This window comes from Ambystoma mexicanum, chromosome 4p (assembly GCF_040938575.1).
Source record: "Ambystoma mexicanum isolate Mex_15411 chromosome 4p, UKY_AmexF1_1, whole genome shotgun sequence".
NCBI lineage: Eukaryota > Metazoa > Chordata > Amphibia > Caudata > Ambystomatidae > Ambystoma > Ambystoma mexicanum.
Window position 1 is genome coordinate 1,102,529,867 of NC_090927.1, and position 19,508 is coordinate 1,102,549,374.

Here is a 19,508-nt window from a genome sequence, read left to right on the forward strand (position 1 = left end):
AAGCAACAAAGCAGTTCAAGCAGAAAATCTGGATGAAATAACATACAATGTAGTTATTGAGAATGGATTTGCACAGCAGGAATTTTGCAAAGAAAACTTCTGAGAGATGTCAGAGGGGACCACATTTTGGACTTTTGTTTTGTTGCTAAAACACACTCGCACAAGAAAAATCTATGCAATTTGGAAACAAATTCCAACAAATGACCTGATTTCCTTAGCACACGAATGAAAACACTAGTATGTCCAAGAAGTCTGCATTTTACAGGGAAACGGACCAAGGTAAACCATGGCAAATATCATTGATAAATCAGGGCCAGATATAAGTGACCATAAGGCACTATTGATGACAGTGATCTATTGTTCATCATCAAAACAGCATTGATTGGACCAGTGTGTTCAACCTAACCTAGAAAGAGTTGCCTGCATTTTATGTAGCCTTAATACAGACACAGGATTAATTGGTAATGACAAAACTCCTTTTCTTGTTAGATATGTTTCAGCAGGTCATAACTTACCTCATGAAGGGTGTGAGGTCCATGGCTTCCCATTTTTTGGGTGGTGCTTCTACTATTGTTTCTGGTTGCACTTCAGATGTTTCAGTAGGCGCAACTGCATAAAAAGATAAGGTCCTTTACTTTAATAGAGAAGGAATGTTGTTACTTTTATTTTGAATTTGTTATTTGTAAACTAATTAAATTCAGAGCTATGAAAGTATATATAATCTTGTGACAAGCAAAACCCATTCAACAACTGACATTTTTCCATTAGTGATACACATTAATGCGGACCACAATACCTTAGATTTCCAGTGGCAATCCACTTAAAATGTTTGTTTTTTGTTTGAGATGGCAGCGGAGGAGTGATGTATTGTTCCCTATAAGCCATGTCTGCGATAGTCTGTTTTACAGTGTTCACTGACAGAGACGGGCTGCAACATTTTGCCTTAAGATGCTGTGATGAGATTCCCTGCTTGGCTACAGGTGCCAGCAATTTACAAGTCTTAGGGGCCGGAGAACCAGTACGCTCTGGGGTAATACCCACAGAGGAGATATACAGAGAATCCCTTTGCACCCTGAATTCCAGCCTGTTTGCTTAAGCAGGCGACTGTTAAATGAAAACTACTAATCCCACGAGTGCCTGGTCTCAGGACCAGACTGCGAGAACACAGATCGACTCCTTGGGACACGAACCCCTTTAGGGTGAACGTTATGCCGGAGCTATACAGCCATGCCTCTCAGGGAATTTGCCTAGGTCCCTTTAATTGTGAAGAACATGCATGCAGACACATACACTCTATGGAATACGCCCTGATACCTCCTACAGGTTTGTCCATGGCGCACAGACTGAACAGGTCTGCTGTAATCACAAACAACCAGGAAGTTTGGCTCCTGTGAGATCTGCGAACCCAGGTCCATAGATTGCAGAAACCTGGACTGCTATCCCAACAACTAGACAAGATCAGCCCTGGCTTAATACTGCCCAATTTAATGAACCCGGATAGCAATTTGAATCTCTTGCGAGTCACTGAAAAAATATCAACTAGTTTGCAGCAGTAACATCCATTTTTTTGCTTACTCCCGATCAGCATCCGTCAAAGCTTTAAGAATTTTGTCTTACATAAAATGTGTTCCCACCCTCTGACAAGTGCAAGTGTAAAAATGAACAAAGACGGGATTAGTGGTGAGTGATGTAATGTCCATTGAGGGAAGCTTTCAGGTGGACAGGATAGAAAAGTTAATCAGTTAAGCAGACTGGTGTCCTGTCAGCTTCTTAAAAGGGGCCTTTGTTTGATCTGTATCTGTTAGCAGCAGAGCCTTTTTGTGTATAAAGATTTCAGAAATTGGAAATTTGTTCGGAAATTTCGTTCTGTAAGTTCAAAAGAAAGCTCCACTTAACTACCAAGTCTGCCTTCTTCCAAGACAATCAAACAGAGCCACAAAGTTAAAAAAAACTTCCTTTATATACTAGATGTCTTCTGTTTTGACACACAAAATAAAGGTTCAACAGTCTTGTAAATATTCACATTTTTTAAGATCATGCACAACAACTAGCAAGAAGTTTGCACAAAACAATTACTATAGGTAGTAACCTTATGCCAGAATGTATTTTATTATATAGCTTTAAGTGCTGAAAGTATAATAGTACTGTGTAGGCCTAAAACTACTTTTCATTCTGGGACTTGCAGTCTTCCATTCAGGATGTGGAAAATAGAGCTTCAATGGTATTCTTTTGGCTAAACATGTGATAGGAGTTTACAAATATTATTCGTTTTTTTCTGGCTTTTGAATGATTAATGCAGTAATTAACGCAATTGGTTTGTAAACACTGGTAAAAAATACAGTTATTTGCAATTTGTTTGCAGTAAAGAAATGTAAAAACATTAATAACACAGAGTATGAGCGTTTTTCAAAACACTGGACAAACATCCCTGAATATTTTTTTTTAAAAAACCCACTGAACACAGGAAACAGTACAGTTACAAACCTCCGTTTCTCAGCATTCACATAAGTGCATTTCACTGCTCTGTATTGTGTTCTTTATCTAGCTGTTCTCAGACATACGTGCACTGCTCTATAGTGTGTTCACCCCCTGGGTGGTTTCAGAGGTAACTGCGTTGCATTCTCTGTCTAGGTGTTCCCAGACATAAGTGCATTGCACTACTCTATATTATGTTCTCTATTTAGGTGTTCTCAGACAAAACCGCATTGCACTCCTACATATTACATTCTGTAACTAGGTGTTCTCAGACATAAGTGCACTGCACTCCTCTATGCTGTATCCTCTACCTAGTTGATGTGAGGAATCCTACAGATTCCTCACTAAACCCTTGCCTAAAGTCTCTTCCCAGATGGCCAGGAAAAGGCAGACACTTTCTGATCCTGACCTTGGGGCGGAGTTCTGCAGGAGGTTCACCTGGGAGGAGAAAGGGCCCAGAGGAATGAGAGGACTCTGTGGGGCGGGACACAGTATTTGTCTTCCTCCAGAGTGGACATCTCCTCAATACCAAATGATGTATTTGCTTGTTGTCATAACAATGTTTCTGTTACCCAAGTTGAACCTCTTAATATGGTAAAAACACCCATACACCTGTAGCCATTGAAAGAAATAAAAACCCTTCTAAAACCCTGGAGACTCAGAGCCAGACCCTCCCCGAACTCCCAAAGGTACAGTGAAAGGAAGTCTGTGAAAAATAACAATTCAAACTCTGAAGGACTTCATTCCTCTATACAATCCATACTTGTCATTGATCCTTATGATATTCCTTTAAAGAATGTTCTGGGAAAAAGAAATGAGTTTGAGGCTGAAAATCAAGCTAGAAAACAGTAATGTTGTCATTAAGGACTTCAAGTCGCATAATTCCCAAAGTACTGGGACAAAGAAGAGGGCTAAAGAGGAGTGGTCAGCTTGTTTATGGGAATAACCCACACCTGAGGGAGACTGGGAGGCCTAAAAGGCCCCCTCAGGTGCAGGCCATTAGTGAGCAGGGAGAGCAGTATAAGCAACAGAAGCAGACACTGGAGGAGGGAGAAGATGCCTGGACCACTGTCAAGCAGAGAACAGTAGCTGGTCCTGAGAGCGTCTTTTCCTCCAGAAGTCTTAAATGCAGAGGTTGAACAGAGGGAAGCATGAGAGAGGGAAGCTTGTCTTCTGAAGAACTGTTTTGCAGAAGCTCGGCAGCGGGAAGCAAAAGTGTGGAGAGCTTTCTTACCCACCAGGCTGTCTCTGGTGGCCGGTGAGCACCAGAAAGCTTCCGGAGCAAAGGAAGCTCTGTGTACAAATGGTACGGGCGTGGCGGCAGACCAAAAGCAGCAGGTTGCCGGGTCACAAGGAGCAGCTGAAGCAGAGTACTTGTGAGAAGCGAGGGAATTGGACATGCACGCCTTATCCGTTGAGTTTACCAGCTGATAGTGACACCGCAGTGCTCCAAGACCGCTCGCATGCTCGATACAGGGGTTTTCACACTGGAAAATACTTGCATATGAATGAAAGCAATACTGAAGGCAATTTTGAATAATGAACTATCAGAAACCAGAGAAAACATTATTTTTCAAGACCAAGCGACTGTTTCTTTATGCATGTGAGTTTATGGAGAACCCAGCCATAAGATGGGGCAATACTTTTAAAACCTAATGCAGACAACCATTACCCAAGCCTAAAGAAAGTAAAAACAAGGCAATTTAAAATTAACAGCTATTGCCAAAGGCAGGCAGGGACTAATGAAAGTTCCAAAGGCTGTAAAGCTTATGGCCCATATTTGAAGAAGCATATAAAAACAGCTGGTATAAACCCACATTGCCAAAGCCAGGGAAGAAGCAGAATTAAACCATATCCTTGTCAGTGGTTGGTTGATAACGCAGAGGGGAAACAAGAGTGGTAAGAAGGCTGCCCTTCTGTTAAAGGTTGTTGAGAAGGAGAGGAGCATACTTGCAGAGGTTTTGGAAAGTACAAAAGAGTACTAAAGAGCACCGATGTGAATCTTGCCTTCCCTGAAGAATTGCTTAAATTCTGATGCTGTAAAGTGATAAACACTACAAAGCTGTTGTAAGGTGATCTTAACCACAGAGGCACTTGTTTGTAATTGACTAATCAGGCAGAGGAGTATAACCGGATAGCAAACTTCAAGTAGTAGGCCTGGCAAGGAAGTAAACCAGGTAGAAGTTGATGAAGTGCTATGAAGTGGTGTTAACAAATAAGTTTTCCAAACTTCATTGCTAAAGCAAGAACGGAATGAAACTGCTGCAGAAGTGTTATTTACCTTCAGAAACAATACATTGTTGCAAAGCATCCTGACAAAGACAATGTATGTTGCTACTTATGAACTGGGGAAATATTCTTTGGTTATGTGAAGAAGATTACTTTGAATCTTACTAGTACAAGAGGAAGAGAAAGAACCTTTTTGTTGAACTACTGGAGCACTGAAACTTTCTTGTGAACTTTATGTTGTCAAGTCAGAGTTACCAAGAACTGTGCTGGGCCTTTATTGCAAACCAGGATTTTCCTGTTTCTTTTTGGAACTGTGGAGCAGAATCCTGCTTGAATTTTCTGAAGGGGAGTTCACCCAGATCATAAAGAGAGATTGTTATATTGTGAACTTAACTATTATAGTATTTTGTTGCCTTTCAACTGCCATGTATTACCTTGTTGAGTTACTGTATTTATAAGTGTGAGAGACACATATCCTTTGTTAGAGTGTTTCCTTTAGTTTATTTTAGTCAGGGAAATCCTGGTCAGGATAGGGATAGTGAAGTGTTTATTCAACGTTTTGAGTAAATAAAATGGCATCTTTTGAAAAACCTTCACAATGTTGTCCGCCTCAAATTTCTGACTCCTCACAGTGTTCTCAGATTTAAGCTCATTGCACTCAACTATTTAACGTTCTCCATCTAGGTATTCTCAGACATAAGTGCATTGCATTCCACTGTATTACGTCCTGTAGCTAGGTGTTCTCAGACATATGTGCGCTGCACTCCTCTATCCTGTGTTCTTCCTCCAGGTGCTCTCACACAAACACATTGCGGTCCTTTGTATTGTGTTCTGTACCCGGGTGTTCTCAGGCATAAGCCCATTGGAGTAATCTATATTATGTGCTCCTCTAACTATGTGTATTGAACTACACTACATATTGTGTTTTCTCTCTAGGTATCCTCCGAGATAAGTGCATTACACTGCTCTATATTTTTGTTCAGCTTGTTGGTGCTCTAGGAAATGTGCACAGTTCACTCGTATTTATTGCATTCTCTATCTATGTGTTCTCAGACATAAGTGAATTGCACTGCCCTATATTGTGTTCTCTACATGGGTGTTCTCAGGTATAGGCACATTTCACTACTCTAGATTATGTACTTTATCTACGTGCATTGCACTGCTGTATACTGTGATCCCTATCGAGGGGTTCTTTGAGGTACATGCATTACACTTCTATATTTGTGTTCAGATACCTGGTGCTCTCAGAGATAATTGCGTGTCACTCTTCTATTCTGCATTCTACACATATAAGGGAGTGTAACAAGTGGAAGGAATGCGTACACTGTAGTGTTACTAATGACTCTGGAATGTTCTGGAGAATTGTTAATTCGCACAAACAGCATTGTATAGAGATATGCAAGGTGCTTGAGGGAGACTGGGTTAGGCATATTGAAGGCAAACTGGGAATTCCTTCCACTTGTTCTGACCTAGATGATATTGGCACAAATGCTTTGTGGGAATATCGGTTAGAATGTGCAGTTATTATGAAAATTACATGTAAATGCTCTAGAGCACCTGGCCCAGACGACACTTGCAATCAATTGATTAAAAACAAATTGAGAATCTGGGTGGGTGCATTACATTTGTTGTTCCATCTGATTGGTTTCTCCCAACTTATTCTGACAACGTGGTTCCTATATATAAAAAAGGAGCCAGGCAAGAACCTGGTAATTATACGCCACTGGCAATGCTCGATGTCCCTTTGAAAATTCTTGCAAAATTCTACTCGCAGAGTTAAATAACTGGGTCCTTCAAAACAATATCATTCCTATGAACCAGACTGGTTTTATTAAGGGCTCTGGCACTAATGATAATGGGCTATCTCGGGTTACTATCGTTGAACAGTCGTGGCTGATAAGAAAATTGCCTGTTTATGTAGCCTACACTGACTTCAGTGCGGCATTCGACACAGTTGATCGGGGTAGACTATGGGAGAAGCTGATTCGATGGAACATTCCGCAAAGGTTTCCTTAACATGATTATCACCTTATATAGGAATACCAAAGTAAGAGTGAGGATGAACCAACCGTGAGGAGAGAGCAAATGGAATAACTCCTGCTCTGGTTTAAAATAAGGCTGCATTTTGGCACCCACTCTGTTTAACCTCTATCGAGCATATTTGGGTGATGCCATTGCAAATATTACTTTGATTCCTCCAAAAATGGGTGATACAGGTATTCAGTGGTTAGCACACGCTGACGACTTGGTACTGCTGGATCTCACCCCCAAGGGTTTGCAGTCACTGCTGGATCGTTTGCAGGAATTTGCTCAGTTAAACTCACTCAAGATCAATATTAGCAAAACAAAACTCATGGTACGCAAGTTGTGTAATTGTTCATTGTATAGAAATATGATTGAGACAATTAATTCCTATACATATCTTGGTGTGATTATTGACTCAAAATTAGATGGCATGCTGCAGCTACAGAACGTTCAGCTCAGGACTGCCCAGGTTGTCGGCGCCATCAAATCCTTGGCTCATAAGGAGGGATGGTATTCTGTGGAAACCATCTTTAAATTATATAACAGCAACATTCAGCCCATAATTACCTATGGATTAGAATTTTGGGCAATCAAGATGGTGACAGAGCGGGTAAAACTGGAGGGATGTTTACTGCGCAAGCTTGTGTGATTCAAGAAATGCATGCCAGTTGAATAATGGTGAAAGTGTGTCTCTCTCACTTGTGAGATTTAAGAAAGAGATGCGAAATCTGATTGAAGAGCAGGATCGAGAGCAATTTTTAGTAGACTTTGCAGGAAAATCCACTGCAGCATTATTTGGAGCATAACATCAAATGCGTGTGAGTGCCCGATTTCCGGGGGAACCACATGATTTGGGCATACATTAGAGTTAAGCTTAATGATATGAACACTTATGAAATGCTCGTAGCACATACTGGAATGCCCAGGCATTGTCGATTATGTGAGGATAATTGCATAGAAACAGCTAAACATCTAATACTGAGCTGCACAGTGCTAGAAGACATAAGGATAGGGTATATGCAAGCATGGGGAGTGAGCAATATAATGAATATTACATTGGGGGTTTATAGTGAATATTTCAAATTACCTAATTTCGAATGCCAAAATGTTGAAAATGCTAACCGAAATATTTTTTTTAAAATTTCTTTTTTTGGTTATTTTTTGTTTGTAAATATCGTGGAACAAGATTGAATCTATTCTAATGAATTATTAATTTTTATGTTTCTTGTTTTCAACTTGTATGTATTTAAAATGTTCAATCTATTGTATCTTGGTTGCTAAGTGAAGGATAGTATTAAAAGTTGACTGTTTGTCATACTGTATAATACTCAATAAAAATAAAATAAAATAGGTGCACTGCACTGTTCTGTATTTGTGCTCTGCCTGTGGGTGCTGTAAGGGTGCAGAAGGAGAGAGACGAGACAGAGGTAGCCTATTTGTTTGGGCTAAAAACATATATTCAGACAACCATGAAGGGAAAAGGGGTTGGGGAAGGCCAGACTATCGCTAAGCACTAAGAGGGTCTGCCCTACCTCAAAACTAAAACTAAGGATGGTCAGAAGTAAAACATAAAAGTCCACCGTCTGGTCTAAGCTAATTCTGTCCCTTACAATTAAGGGAAGAAAAGGAAAGTGCATAAGGTTTTGTCTTCTTTAGCTGACAGCCCCAATGTTAAACAACCAGAAAGTTCCAAAAAGCGCTCCATCTGATGTTCAAAAATGGCAAGTTCTTCATAGGTCCTCCTCACAGAAAGAAAAGGCTTCAGGATGTCCACAAGGTTTCCACAATATGGCACAGTTCAACTTGCTAGGGGGGGTCTTCCCTTCCCCTAGAATGTTTACAGACAGTTCAAAGGAATGTTTGGTACAGTTCTACGAATTTGTAGGAGTGTGAGGTTTTCCCTTCCCCTTGAGTGTTTAACTCCAGTTCAAAAGTAAACCTGGCAAAAACAAAGAATGTTACCTTGTAAACACCCAGGGTGATCCCTTGCCCTAGGTGTTTTCCAGCAACATCTCCACAAAGGGTTGTATTCGTATTTGTTATTTCATGAACACTGGGGTCTCCTTTCCCCTAGTGCGATCCTCTGCATCAGCCTCACACTTTCTATATCCCAGATCACTCTCTAATGGGTTGGGGTCTCTTGCCCTGGGTTTCTCTTTCTCAGTTTCTTCAACTCTGGTTTCCCAGGCCTTCCTGGGATAGCTGTTGGTCCCAGACCCTTTTTTCATTTGTCCTGATCTTCCCCGGGTAGGTGGCCATCTTCCGCCCTGATTTCCTCAGTTCAGAATACCCCTGGGTAATGGTGGGTCCCAGACCTGTGGTGGCATTAGTCTGCCCGGATTCTCTTGCTTCCAGGCTTCCACTGGATAATGGTGGGTGCCAGACCCTTTGTGGCATTGCACCCAGCTTTTCTTGCTCTCAGGCTTCCCCTGGGTAATGGTGGGTCCCTGACCCTTGATGGCGGTGCTCCGGCCAGCTACTCAGGCCTCGGCTGACGGATCCTTCCATCTCCACAGTGGAAAGCAGCAATTTTCTCCGTGGCCTAGCCGGTCTCTGCCTTGTGGGTGTCCTGCTGACTGCAGGACACTAAGGGACCACACCACCGCTTACCAAGAGCATCCCTGGTCAGCAGCTTCCTTGCAATTCCTCTGGGAGGGACTGCATCTCCCTGGGTCTGCCTCCTGCAGTGGGCCCAATGCCCCAGCTTGTCTTCTGGGGTGGATGGCTATTCAATCTATCCTGGAGCTTCTTAGGAGGCCACTGGTAATACTGCGCTTGCACCTCTTCTCCAACAGGACAGCTTCTTTCCTCCAGACTGATGCGTTCTGGGGCTGCACAGTAGCGGCAGACTCTGGGCCCCAGGTTCCCTTTTTAGCTGGGTGATGGTGCAGTCTTTGTTAAGATGGATTTCTGAACTCTGACCTGGTGGGCAGAGGTTCAGAAGGCCAGCCTAGTTTCTTGGAACAGGGTAACCTTCTGGACAAGCCAGACCAATCAAGGTAGGATTGGCGGTGGTCAAGACTAGGTCTCGGGAGGGATGAGGGTGACTGAAAGCCCACAATGAGCACACACAGTAAAGGAAAACACAAATTACTCCCAGTCAGGTGTATATATCAAAAGTACATATACATTTATTCAAGGTCTTTGAAATCAAACACAAAGCAGTTATCCACAGTAATACTTCAAACCAACACAACACTACTATGAAACATATATAGAATACCAAGTGGCCTAAAGGAATAATGCACAGAGTGGGTTCCAAAACCTAAAAGGAAAGGGGGGGCAAGCAGTGCAAATAGTCTTTAGGCAGTTCTTCATCAATCAACTCCTTATGGAGAGGCAGTCCAGGCCCTACGAAGAATGAAGCCTAGTGCTCAAAAGTACTTTCAGGTGCTGGTGCACGCGATCGTGAGGTAGAGCAAAAACGGGGTCTCTTGCATGGGCTGTAGCAGCTCAGGAAGGCGATGAAGAATAAGTTCCCACTATTCGTGGAGGGTCTCCCAAATAGGGCAGAACAAGTTCCAGAAGTTGGGAATGGGACGGTAGCACAGGCTACCTGTTGAAAGGTGAGTGGCCCTCAGTGGACACTCGTGCATAAAAATGGATGGATGCGCTAGGGACCACTGGTAAGGGTTGCAAGTACTCATTGACCCCCAGCGCACTCCGGACCAAACTTTGGCAGTCGAGTGGATTTCAGTTGCAGGTTCAAATGCGGCAGTTGTACGGATCTGCGGCTTTCACCGGCTGAGTTATAGCGATGATTCCATGGCAGGACAGTGGTGATTTCCCCGCTCCTGGTGAAGGGATCAGGCCAGTTTCACTGCAGCAGGATTCAGGGCACAGAGGGGCACAGCAGCAAGGGACCTGCAAAATTCGTCACCACGGATGGGTTCGGGCTCTCTCTCTTTATTCCAGAACTGGAAATGCCAAGTGTACAAAATTCAGTGTGAGTGCCGTGAACACAGAGCTAGCGATCTACCAAGTTTCAAGAGTCAACTCAAAATGATGGTGGTTTCAGAGCAAAGGTCCTACGCAAGCTGGTCAGATCGCTGGTTGGCCCAGGAACACTTCTGAAGAGGCTCGCTTGCAGGTTAGGATGAAGGTGCCGAGAATAGTTGATCCCACTATTCCAATGGGGCAAAGCGCCTTTGCGGACCTTCTGGTGCGATCAGATGCAGAGGGGTCCTGCGGGATGACAGCAGGCTCAGGGTGCCAAACCTTCCAGCAGGTCCCCAGCGGTTCCTCGACTCGGCTTCTTAGTTTCAGGACGCTTGGATCCTTATCCAGCTTCAGTGAGAACTCAAGCGATCAACCTGGTATGGGTGTTTTGAGCCTTCTCTTATCCAGAATCTCCTTTGTGCCAGAATGACGAGGACCCGATGGGAGATCTGCTCACATACAAGCAAACTAGCCGTGGACAAATCATGGACCACGGTGGTCCCAGTCATTCCCATCACACCAGAATCTCTGGCACCCAGGATGTGGATTGGAACTAGACAGTCCAGCCCACAGCCTGGGGGCTCACACACAAGGCATGCAGGTGCCTGCAAAAAGCCTTGCATTTGTCGGGCAAATGCATGACCAAATAAGGACTGTCCCGGGTCTACCTGACCTGGGGAAGGCAAAGGGACAAGATGGCCAAAGGACAGGACAAAGAACCTGGTGGCAAGGCCATTTTGGAGCCAAACCACCTTCCTGTGCCAACCGCAGTAGACACGGTTTGCATGGCAAGAATGGGATAAAAATATGAGAAAAGATAAGCTGCCACCAGCCCTGTCCAAGTGAGATCTGCACTTCTACCAAAAAATCCTTTGAGGGAGTCTAGGGCCTTTGGAAAGGAAAGGAAGACCAAAGGGCACTGTAGTGTAAGATACATTGTGCACTTGCAACATGTTGCAGAAACGTTGCAACATTGGAAAGGACTAAGGGAAACAAAGTCTCCCAGTACTGACTGTCTTTAAGGGCATGTCAGTTTCCCCATAACGAAAGCCCAGTGGAATGCAGCAGAAGGCTGTTCTTCACTGGCAAAAGTCAGGCTAGGGTGTTTAAACAGCAGCAAAAAGTTGGGGGGTACACAACTGGAGGGAAAATTGCACATTAATGGGAATCTTTCCTAACAGTTTTTCCCGGAGCTCCCAAGTAAGCAAGGACCCCTGTTGCTCCTTCAAGGGTCCTCCTGGTTTCTGGCTCAGAGCCTCGCCTCTAGCATCAGCAGCGTGTCCTCCTGGCTACAGCCTCCTCCAGGGAGTGACTGACAACACTTCCTGGTTTCCTTCCTCTATTTCTACTGGGAGGGAACCAAAAGGAAACCTGCAACCACTATAATCCTTAGAGTTGTTCCTGAAGGTCATCTTCATTCCTTTGCATTTCTCCATCTTAGCAGTACTTACAAAGGTGATCTTCACGAGGGCAGGTCGTCTTCTCTCTCGTGCCAGTACTTTTTAAATATGAGGAAGGGGAAGGTTGGATAAAGTGTATAGTAAAAAGATGCATTTTTGCATCAGGGCAAAGTTTGCCCTAGTGCTACCATTCCGTATTAGCACTAGGGCAAACTTTGCCCTGGTGCAAAAATGTAGTGAAAATGCATCTTTTTTTCATGAGAGCAATTTAGCCCTGGTGCTTTTAATTTGCCAAACTGCACTTGTCGAGGTGCAATGGTTTTTTAATGTGTCCCATTGTTTTTAAAAATAGGGCAATCTTTGCCCTAGAGCTAGTACCGTGCAACTTTGCACTTGCACCGATGCAAAGTTTCTGTACTGTGGCCCCAGATATTCACTCAAACAACCCCCTCACTGGCGTCATTAGCAATATAAAAATGTCATTATAACCAATACTAACTAGAAACTGACTAGTAGAAATGGGAATGAGACCTGAAACCTCAACAGAGATAGAAAATCATGGAATTTCCATGGACTGTGGGCTCAAACTAGAACCACAAGTCAAAACCATTATATATATATATATATATATATATATATATATATATACATATATACACATATATATATATATATATTCAGTAAAAAACTTTGTTAATGGGACGTTATGGTTAAATGGTTAATCATTTCTCTGCATAAAAGTAATCAGTTAGGTTATGAACACTTTCTGCTACTATTGCTGTTTCTTTTTCTTACTTCAATTCCCTTGTATATAAATTTATATTTGTATGTGGTGTTGTCTCTTCGTGATTTGTCTATAATAATGCAATTATGTAGTAAGTGGGTTTTATTACCTACTTATCACAAATGTCACTGTACGCAAAACTCTAATATGAAAACAGTTATCATTTCACTATTCAACATGGCAAGCTTATGAATATTGCACCTCCATCATGTATGCTGCACACAATGCCTATGTTTCTGCATGAGTACCTTAGTATACTGTATTGAAGTTAATAATATAATGCCATTTATATCAATGCATAGCTTAATGCACTGATTAGCACTTGATATTTATTCCAATAATCTTTTACACTTTTTTTATTAACATATTAACATTACACTAAGAATCCCTTGTACAAACTTTTCATGAAAGGTAAATGCACATGTGATGTCATCAGTGATGTCATCAATGACATTTGTGATGTCATCTTTGGTGTTCTGGGTGTTAGTCTTAGCAGTGCATGGTGGTGGCGCGAGTTTTGGTTACTTAGCTTACCATAACTGGCGAATTTCAGGGGTTTTTCGGTTTTACTTGGAACCATAACGTCCCTTTAACAAAGTTTTTTCACTGAATTTCATAGGTTTTTAGTTGCGCAACTTAACCATAACGTCCCGTTAACAAAGTTTTTTTACTGAATTTCATAGGTTTTTAGTAGCGCAAGTTAACCATAAACTCCCTTTAACAAACTTTTTTCATTAGCACACAGACAATATACAAAGATGGAGTGTAAAAAGCAATTTCTCAGGGATGGCTTTACACAGAATGTTGCAAAGTAAGAATTTATGCTCGTTCACAGCGAAGGTCAGCTGCTTCCATTTTTTGCTCGTGGGCCGGAGTGGCCCACGACTCGACTATAAGGTTCTATTGTTTTTTGACCTTGACAGACAGGGATAGTGCCAAAAGACTTCTTTTGAAGGAGGGGTGCAAAAACGTAAGAGACGATAAGGATGACATTTCTGAAACTAAACCGCTTTTATATATTAAATCACTATGAGAATGATTGTTGGCACAGACGGAGTCGTATTTAGGGACTGCATTACGCTTAGACAATGGAAAATTCCAATATAATGTAAGTAACCCTTTAGATTATTTTATACCGGAATATAATAACAATAGCGTGGCATTAAAGCCCGGTTAAGTTGTACTTGTTCGTTCAATGTGGCATATTGTTTTGTGCAGCGCACTATCACCGCCGAAGTGGTCCCCTGGTGCTCAGACGGCTCTGAAAAAGTCAGAGGAGAGAGGGTGGGTTAGTGGGAATAAGTTAACATACTCCGTTGCACTATCCTCGCTAGCAAATAGTTTCACACCCTAATAAATAAAATGAATATTTTTAATGAAGATCGGCTCGTGAGACTAATTTATGTTTTTAAAACAGGTACATCCTTCCCTTCTGTCAATGCCACGATTTTCAGACCCCGGCCGACGGATTCTTCAACTGCCAGGTGCAGCTACTTCTAAACAACTTCATGACCCTCACCATCTTATGGGACAATCTGTCATGATGCATACTCCCGGAGAGCCAGTCCAAGACCGGCACCCCCGGAAGCACACATCAGGTACCCAAGGGAAGGTCCAGCAACCCCAAATAGGGGCCCTTTCAACACAGTCCTGGCGCCGTAGGCGCCAGGCTCATTTTGGACATCAGTCCTGGCGCCGTAGGCGCCAGGCTCATAAAGGGAGTGCTTTTGGTGGACTTACCTGATGCAGACCATGCTGCCAGATCCAGACCTCTTTGAGGCCTGAAAGGAACTACTTTACCTGTGGGACTATTTTGCCACTCGGGCGTGGTCAGGGAAGGATACATACCTGGTTGGGGAAGGATACATACCTGGGACTTCTTTGGAGGCTATTTAAGCCACGCCCAGACAGCAGCTCACGCTTCGCGTTGCTCTGCTCCTAGCAGCTGGACGCTCACCGTGTCTGCTCCTGCATCCTGACTCCAGCCACGCCCGCTTCAGATCTGGAACACCTAAAAGGAAGAAGAGAGGAAGAGAAGGTGAATAAAGGACATTACCTGTTATTGCATGGGATCCGGAGCCAACACGCCGACGATCCTAAAGGAAAAGACATTATTTTGGATTCCTCGCGTTGCTCGTTGCAGCGCTGCGCTCAACTCACCTGTCCACAAGGAATTCCGTACTCCTACGACCATCCGCACGTCCTGCTGCATTCCAGCACCTAGGAAGGAAAAGGGAAGAACAAAAGGTGAGCCAGAGAAAACATTGGGAAAAACAAAACTGATTTGCCAGAAGGCTTACCTGGCGATTGGTGGGGGAGAATCCTTCCTCATCTCGGGTCGGCAAGCCTTTTGGCAGTACCGCGCCCCGGCCCCTATGGGGAAAAAAACACGCGCATTAGTGGGTGAACATACAGACATTAGAAAAACCACCCCAACATAAGCTCACCTGAATTATCCACAGCGAATTGTCTTCACTACGTGGAATCTTCGCTCTGCGCCTGTGCTAAAAGACTAAAAGCAGTCCATTGAAAATAAAGGCCAAACAGGAAGGGAGAACAACCCTTGAACTTGATAAGTCATATACTTACGAAAGCGTCTTATTCATCTAAAAAACCAGTGAAGCAACTAGACCTGAATGCCTGTCCGATAACCAGTGAAGTAACTGGATTCTACCGCACCCCTGCACCAGAAGCAGGATGGAGAGCTCGTTATTTCAAATCGTAAGGTGAGAATTAATGGGAAGGTTCAGAGGTGGTTTGAAGAGAGAGTAAAAGGGGAAAGGAGGGGTTCGACTCGTCACTCCGCAGGTGATTAAAATCCTTTTCCCCATCTACAGAAAGATCTTCCTACGCATCAGACAGGCGTGGTTTGGGGGTCTGGCCCAGTCGGTGTTCCGAGTCCTGCGCATCACCTTAGAAGAGGCCGCAGCAGCCCAGACCTGGTCAGCGTCTCCATGGGAGTCAGGTGAGCGTTACACAATCGCCAAGTACCAATATGCCTTTACGCAGTACTAGCGGCTAGAACATACCAACCATTATGGTGGTCTAATGCCTCGTTGTTTGAACAGCCTTCCGATTATCAGTGCGACCATAGTGCTTCTTTTATCATAGACCAACACCATGTGTACCGCAAAGGAACAGCGCGTGACTCAAGATGAACTTTTGTGGATCGACATCAAAGACAAATGCAAATCGCGGAATATTCTCTAAACATTTGATGTCAAATAAAAGTACTTTACGAAATGTACAATCTTGCTGTTTGCTTTTAAATCACAGTTTCATATTCCGAATTGTGGCATGCTGTGTTGTGAGATGATCTGTGTTGTTTTACGGGTTCTGTATAAAGTCGCGTAGGACTGGAGACGACTGGGCCTTATGCGGTACTAGCGGCTAGAAGCAACATACCAACCATTATGGTGGTCTAATGCCTCATTGTTGGAACAGCCTTCCGATTATCAGTGCGACCATAGTGCTTCTTTTATCATAAACCAACACCCTGTGTACCGCAAAGGAACAGCGCGTGACTTAAGATGAACTTTTGCGGATCGACAGCAAAGACAAATGCAAATCGCTGAATATTCTCTAAACATTTGATGTCAAATAAAAGTACTTTGCGAAATGTACAATCTTGCTGTTTGCTTTTAAATCACAGTTTCATATTCCGAATTGTGGCGCGCTGTGTTGTGAGATGATCTGTGTTGTTTTCCGGATTCTGTGTAAAGTCGCATAGGACTGGAGACGACTGGGTGCATTTGGCTACACACCCTGTAACGTCACGGAGAGAGACGGGGAATATGAATGCTTTGATAATGTCAGGCTTAGGGGCGGGAGATATGATTTAGTGTCGCAAAAGCAGGTCAGCCGGGTCGATGGCGCAAGTGATAGGATTATCACATAATGTCGGCGCACAGCAGCCTGATTTATCGTTTGTTTAGTGGACAAGAAGTTGGGTAAGGGCCATAGGAAATTGTAATGTCAACGGACATAATGAGGGTTCTTAGAACACTTTCAACCTGACAACGAGCAATACGAACAGCGTTCTCAGACCACCCTATTTTGTTTAATTGCAAACATTACCTCCACGTCCACTCTTCCTCGTCCCAGTACTTACTTCATGAGGCCCCTGCCTCCGACACAGGACCTTCTTCTATTTCTTTAAATTCCTATAACTCCTCCCCCACATCCACATCACTCAGTTTCATATTACCAAGCCGGAGCATGGGACCTTCCCCGCAGGGAGGGTGGGGAGGGCCGTCAGTACTGTGACGAGGAAGAGTAGGACTAGGAGTAATGAAGATTACTGGTAAGTAATCAGAGCCTTTCAGGACACCGCAAGTGTTCTTAGAACACATACAACAGAGTACAATACGGACAGCGTCCTCAGGACACCCCCATTTTGTTTATGTACGAACATTTAAGGACACCGCGAGTGTTCTTAGCTCAATTTTAGCTTACTTGCGAACAAAACGGACACATACTCTGTCCTCAGAACACCCCACCATTTAGTTTATATAGAACATTTCAGAACAGCCGTGTTGGCCGCAGACAAATTGAACACAACAAAAGTGTCTAGCACATAAAAAAAACAGAACATTGAACCTATCTCAGACTCCCCCACCCTCCCCAAACACTCTTACACACCAACACACTCCACTAAATACAATTTTTAATCCTAGTTTCACTGCGCTGTCCGCGGTCGTCCGCGAATGCAAGATGGCGGGTGCCACAGAAAATCTGACATGCTTCACGCACCACGCTGTCCAATCAGCGAACACGTTGCATGTCCGCGGACATCACGCAAGCCGCTCGGCCAATCTGGGCACTGTCCGCGGAGCGAACCGGGAAGTCCGTCCGCGGATCGAACAGAGATATCACTCATTTTTTTGCCTTACATTTTGGTCATTTTAAAAAAAACTACTGGACGTATTTACACCAAATTTGCAAAAGCACGCTTTCAGGACCAAGCCCCCGCTCCTGCCGCAAATTTGGTGTAAATCCGTCCAGCGGTCTGGGCTGTAGGCGTGCACAAAATTTTTTCCCATTATGTCTATGGGAAAAAACAAAAGTTTTGGGGCCCCCCTATAACTTTGCCCCCCCCTGGACCAAACCTCTCCAAACTTTGCAAAAAAATTCAGAGTGGGCCATATACTTTTTTTTGCAAAGTTTGGTGAGGATTCGCCCAGAGGGAGCGAAGTTATAAGCCACCCAAAATATGCTCTTCCTATGGAAACACCAACTTAACCATAACTACATGGACGCTACCGCGTAGCATATATATATATATGCTTCTACCTGGGGTGCGCCCAGAGCTGTCTCGAGCCTGGATAGAGCCAAATGCCTTGGTCCGGATCGGCTCAAGCACCTTTTTGAAAAGGAGAGCCCATCAGCAGAGCCAAGCATCACCTGATCCTCCATTACATTCACAGAGTAAATGAGTGACACTGCCACCCAGTGATATTTAAAAGAACTGCATGCAATCATCTACTTGTGCAAAGTACTTTATATCTTGACAGAAATTGCCTGTCTGTGCAAAACTAAAGATGCAGTGGGAGCACTTGTGGACTGAACTTGCAAACTGTGCAAACAGAAAACCTAGGTTTTACACATGACTATTCTATACAATCCAAGGCAAATCTCTCTACTTAAATTGACCATATTTCTTTTGTCCTCCACAAATGGGATCACATATAAGTTGTTCTGTTAAATGTGCATTACGCAGAGAGCCCCACTTACATATAGTGTATTTAACTACATTTTTTGCTCCAAATATGATACAAATATTGATAATTTTTAATGTGCATTCCACTGCTGAAGTATCCCGTATGTTGCACATTGCTCTGTCACTTATGAGCCATGTTTCTCTCGTAACAGAAGAGTGGAAATATGTTTTACTACATTATTTGGTTGGCAATAGGTTTTGCCTGGTGCATTTTCCTGTACCGTATGAGGAGCTTCCTGGGACGATTTATTTTACTGTTCTCTGTGGGCCATTGGCACTGTGAGTTCTGCATGTACTACCTAGTTTAATATGGGGGAGGGTGAATTTGTTAATGTAGAAGTAAAGAAAGGGAGGAATGTTGGGATGGAAATGAGCCTATCTCACCCCCAAAAAAAACCCATACAAAGCCATCTAATTTACAAGGAGGTGGGGGGGGGGGTGCCAGTGTACGTCAATAGGCACCATGTAGATTCCTCATAGCACATAGAAGTGGTTGTTTAACACTAGAAATGCTCACACTCCGCAATGCCATTTTATAATAGGCCCCAATCGAGACAGGCTGCAGACCCACGCTGCTCACAGTCCTCGTTCACATAGCCCAATTTCCTCACAGCATGCTGGCTCCCCTGGAGCCTTGTTCCCACAGAAGTACATTTCCCTCTTGTCCCTCCAGTGTTGCGAATACTCAGTATCCCCTTCAGGAATGTGCCCGACACAGAGCGTGACACAGTACCAGGCTCCGGGATGTGCCTATTCATCTCCACTAAACTGCCATCGAGCCTCTGACCCCCACCCAGCCAGTCTGGTGCCGGCTGCACATCACTAACCTAACCCCCACACCCCTGGCTCTCTGATAAGCACCAGACCCCAAGGTCCTAACCTCCATGCAGTACCCACCCAAGATCTAAAGCCCACATGACTGTATATTTCCCTAGCA

At 43.7% G+C, this 19,508-nt stretch overlaps 1 protein-coding gene across 2 annotated transcripts in view; it reads right to left on the bottom strand.

Annotated features, from left to right (window-relative positions):
* Positions 1–19,508, bottom strand: part of ADGB (androglobin) — a 2,161,023-nt gene that overhangs the window by 142,150 nt on the left and 1,999,365 nt on the right. For both annotated transcript variants that reach the window (XM_069606692.1, XM_069606693.1), the window contains one exon: positions 516–609. In XM_069606692.1, the coding sequence (XP_069462793.1) occupies positions 516–609 (94 nt within the window). The remainder of the gene's footprint in view (positions 1–515; positions 610–19,508) is intronic.